The sequence below is a fragment of the Branchiostoma belcheri genome, unplaced genomic scaffold (assembly GCF_001625305.1).
Source record: "Branchiostoma belcheri isolate BF01 breed outbred unplaced genomic scaffold, Haploidv18h27 scaffold213, whole genome shotgun sequence".
Taxonomy (NCBI): domain Eukaryota; kingdom Metazoa; phylum Chordata; class Leptocardii; order Amphioxiformes; family Branchiostomatidae; genus Branchiostoma; species Branchiostoma belcheri.
This window is the reverse complement of record NW_017803636.1, coordinates 999-3,712: the sequence shown is the minus strand read 5'-3', so window position 1 is coordinate 3,712 and position 2,714 is coordinate 999. Positions and strand designations below refer to the sequence as shown.

Here is a 2,714-nt window from a genome sequence, read left to right as displayed (position 1 = left end):
CCGCGGCACGGGGTCGGCGGCGGGGACCGGGAGGGGCGACCCGGTCCGGCGGGGGCGGTCGCCTCCGAGCCCCGAGGAGCAGCCCGTGGGCGAGTCTCGGTGGATTTTAGAAAATGGTCCTTTACAGGTGTCTGATCATGTCGTAGGTTGGTCAACCTACCTTGAGAGAGTGGTCGTTTTTTGACTAGCTCGGGAATCGACGGCGAGCAATCGCACACTCTCTCTCCAGTCGTTTTGCTACCCCGCCGGCCAGGCTGCCACTCCCCGCGAGGGCAGCCAGAGGTCGACAACCGGCTCGGAAGGCGGCCGTTCCTCCGCTCCTGCGGGCGAGGTCGGCCGTGCCGAGGGCGTCCGGAACCAGCGCCGGGGCAAGCCTCCGCGGAGGCACCGCCCGGGTCCTCGCGACCCACCGGCGACGGCTCGCCCTTCCGTCTGCGTGCGAGTACGCCTTGCCGACTCGGCGGTCAGAGACCCGGCCGCCCGCCCTGCCGGCGGGCGCGTCGGTCGTGAGAGTGCGGGACCGTTCCTGACGGGACGGCTCGGGCGTTGAAGGGAAGTAACGGTCAGGTGTGGCCGGGACTTCTGCAATCAGGCTCCCGAGGGTTCGCGGTCAGCTCTACGGCGCGTTCCCGCCTTACGTCAGCGACGGACTCGAGCGGTGCGGCTGCGTGTTTCCTCCCCCCCGACGGTCAAGCGGAGAGTGGACCACCCCGTTTGCGGGGCCCGGGACCTTCCGATCCGCTCCCGGCCGGCGGCGGCGGTGACGGAGACCGGTCGCCCGCCTCTGGCGTCTTTGCTACCTGGTTGATCCTGCCAGTAGTCATATGCTTGTCTCAAAGATTAAGCCATGCACGTGCAAGTTTAAACTGTCTCAGTGAAACTGCGAATGGCTCATTAAATCAGTTATGGTTTCTTTGATCGCCACATCCTACATGGATAACTGTGGTAATTCTAGAGCTAATACATGCGGAAGAAGCGCCGACCTCACGGTCTGGCGTGCATTTATCAGACCAAGACCAACCCGGGGTTCGCCCCGGTGCCTTTGGTGACTATGGATAACCCAGCCGATCGCACGGTCTTCGCACCGGCGACAGATCATTCAAATGTCTGCCCTATCAACTTTCGATGGTAGGTTCTGTGCCTACCATGGTGGTAACGGGTGACGGGGAATCAGGGTTCGGTTCCGGAGAGGGAGCCTGAGAAACGGCTACCACATCCAAGGAAGGCAGCAGGCGCGCAAATTACCCACTCCCGACTCGGGGAGGTAGTGACGAAAAATAACAATACGGGACTCTTTCGAGGCCCCGTAATTGGAATGGGTACACTTTAAATCCTTTAACGAGGATCTATTGGAGGGCAAGTCTGGTGCCAGCAGCCGCGGTAATTCCAGCTCCAATAGCGTATATTAAAGTTGTTGCGGTTAAAAAGCTCGTAGTTGGATCTTGGGACCGGGCTTGCGGTCCGCCGCGAGGCGTGTCACTGCTCGTCCCGGCCCTCCCCGCCGGATTCTCCCTGGTGCTCTTAACTGAGTGCCTCGGGGTGCCGGAGCGTTTACTTTGAAAAAATTAGAGTGTTCAAAGCAGGCCTGGCGCCTGAATAGTGGTGCATGGAATAATGGAATAGGACCTCGGTTCTATTTCGTTGGTTTTCTGAACGTGAGGTAATGATCAAGAGGGACGGACGGGGGCATTCGTATTGCGGCGGGAGAGGTGAAATTCTTGGATCGCCGCAAGACGAACCACTGCGAAAGCATTTGCCAAGAATGTTTTCATTGATCAAGAACGAAAGTTGTGGGCGCGAAGGCGATCAGATACCGCCCTAGTCACAACCATAAACGATGCCAACCAGCGATCCGCCGGCATTACTTCGATGACCCGATGGGCAGCTCCCGGGAAACCCGAGTTTTCGGGTTCCGGGGGAAGTATGGTTGCAAAGCTGGAACTTAAAGGAATTGACGGAAGGGCACCACCAGGAGTGGAGCCTGCGGCTTAATTTGACTCAACACGGGGAAACTCACCCGGCCCGGACACAGTAAGAATTGACAGATTGAAAGCTCTTTCTTGATTCTGTGGGTGGTGGTGCATGGCCGTTCTTAGTTGGTGGAGCGATTTGTCTGGCTAATCCCGATACCGAACGAGACTCTGGCATGCTAACTAGTTCGGCGATCCCGCGCGATCGGCCGCAACTTCTTAGAGGGACAGCCGGCAGTAAGCCGGACGAGATGGAGCAATAACAGGTCTGTGATGCCCTTAGATGTCCGGGGCCGCACGCGCGCTACAATGAAGGCATCAGCGAGTCTTTCGCCTTCGCCGAAAGGTGCGGGTAACCTGCTGAACCGCCTTCGTGCTAGGGATCGGGGATTGCAATTATTTCCCATGAACGAGGAATTCCCAGTAGATGCGTGTCATCAGCGCGCGTTGATTACGTCCCTGCCCTTTGTACACACCGCCCGTCGCTACTACCGATTGAATGGTTTAGTGAGGTCAGTCGATCGGCCCCTCTCGGGCCGGCAACGGTCTGGAGGAGCGCCGAGAAGCCGATCAAACTTGACCATTTAGAGGAAGTAAAAAGTCGTAACAAGGTTTCCGTAGGTGAACCTGCGGAAGGATCATTACCGAAATCACTGTCGTCTCTGATGACACGATTGTTGCAAGGAGCGGGTCTCGTGCCCGCGGCGTCCCGCTCCGACCCTTCTCTCTCCCCGACGCCTCGAC

General features: G+C 58.5%; 1 protein-coding gene across 1 annotated transcript in view; it reads left to right on the top strand.

Annotated features, from left to right (window-relative positions):
• LOC109469959 (serine/arginine repetitive matrix protein 3-like) overlaps positions 1-660 on the top strand; it is a 1,360-nt gene extending 700 nt beyond the window's left edge. Inside the window, exon 2 of the mRNA XM_019768725.1 lies at positions 184-660. Within this exon, the coding sequence (XP_019624284.1) occupies positions 184-550 (367 nt within the window). The 3' untranslated portion in view covers positions 551-660. The remainder of the gene's footprint in view (positions 1-183) is intronic.
• The last annotated feature ends 2,054 nt before the right edge of the window (positions 661-2,714 follow it).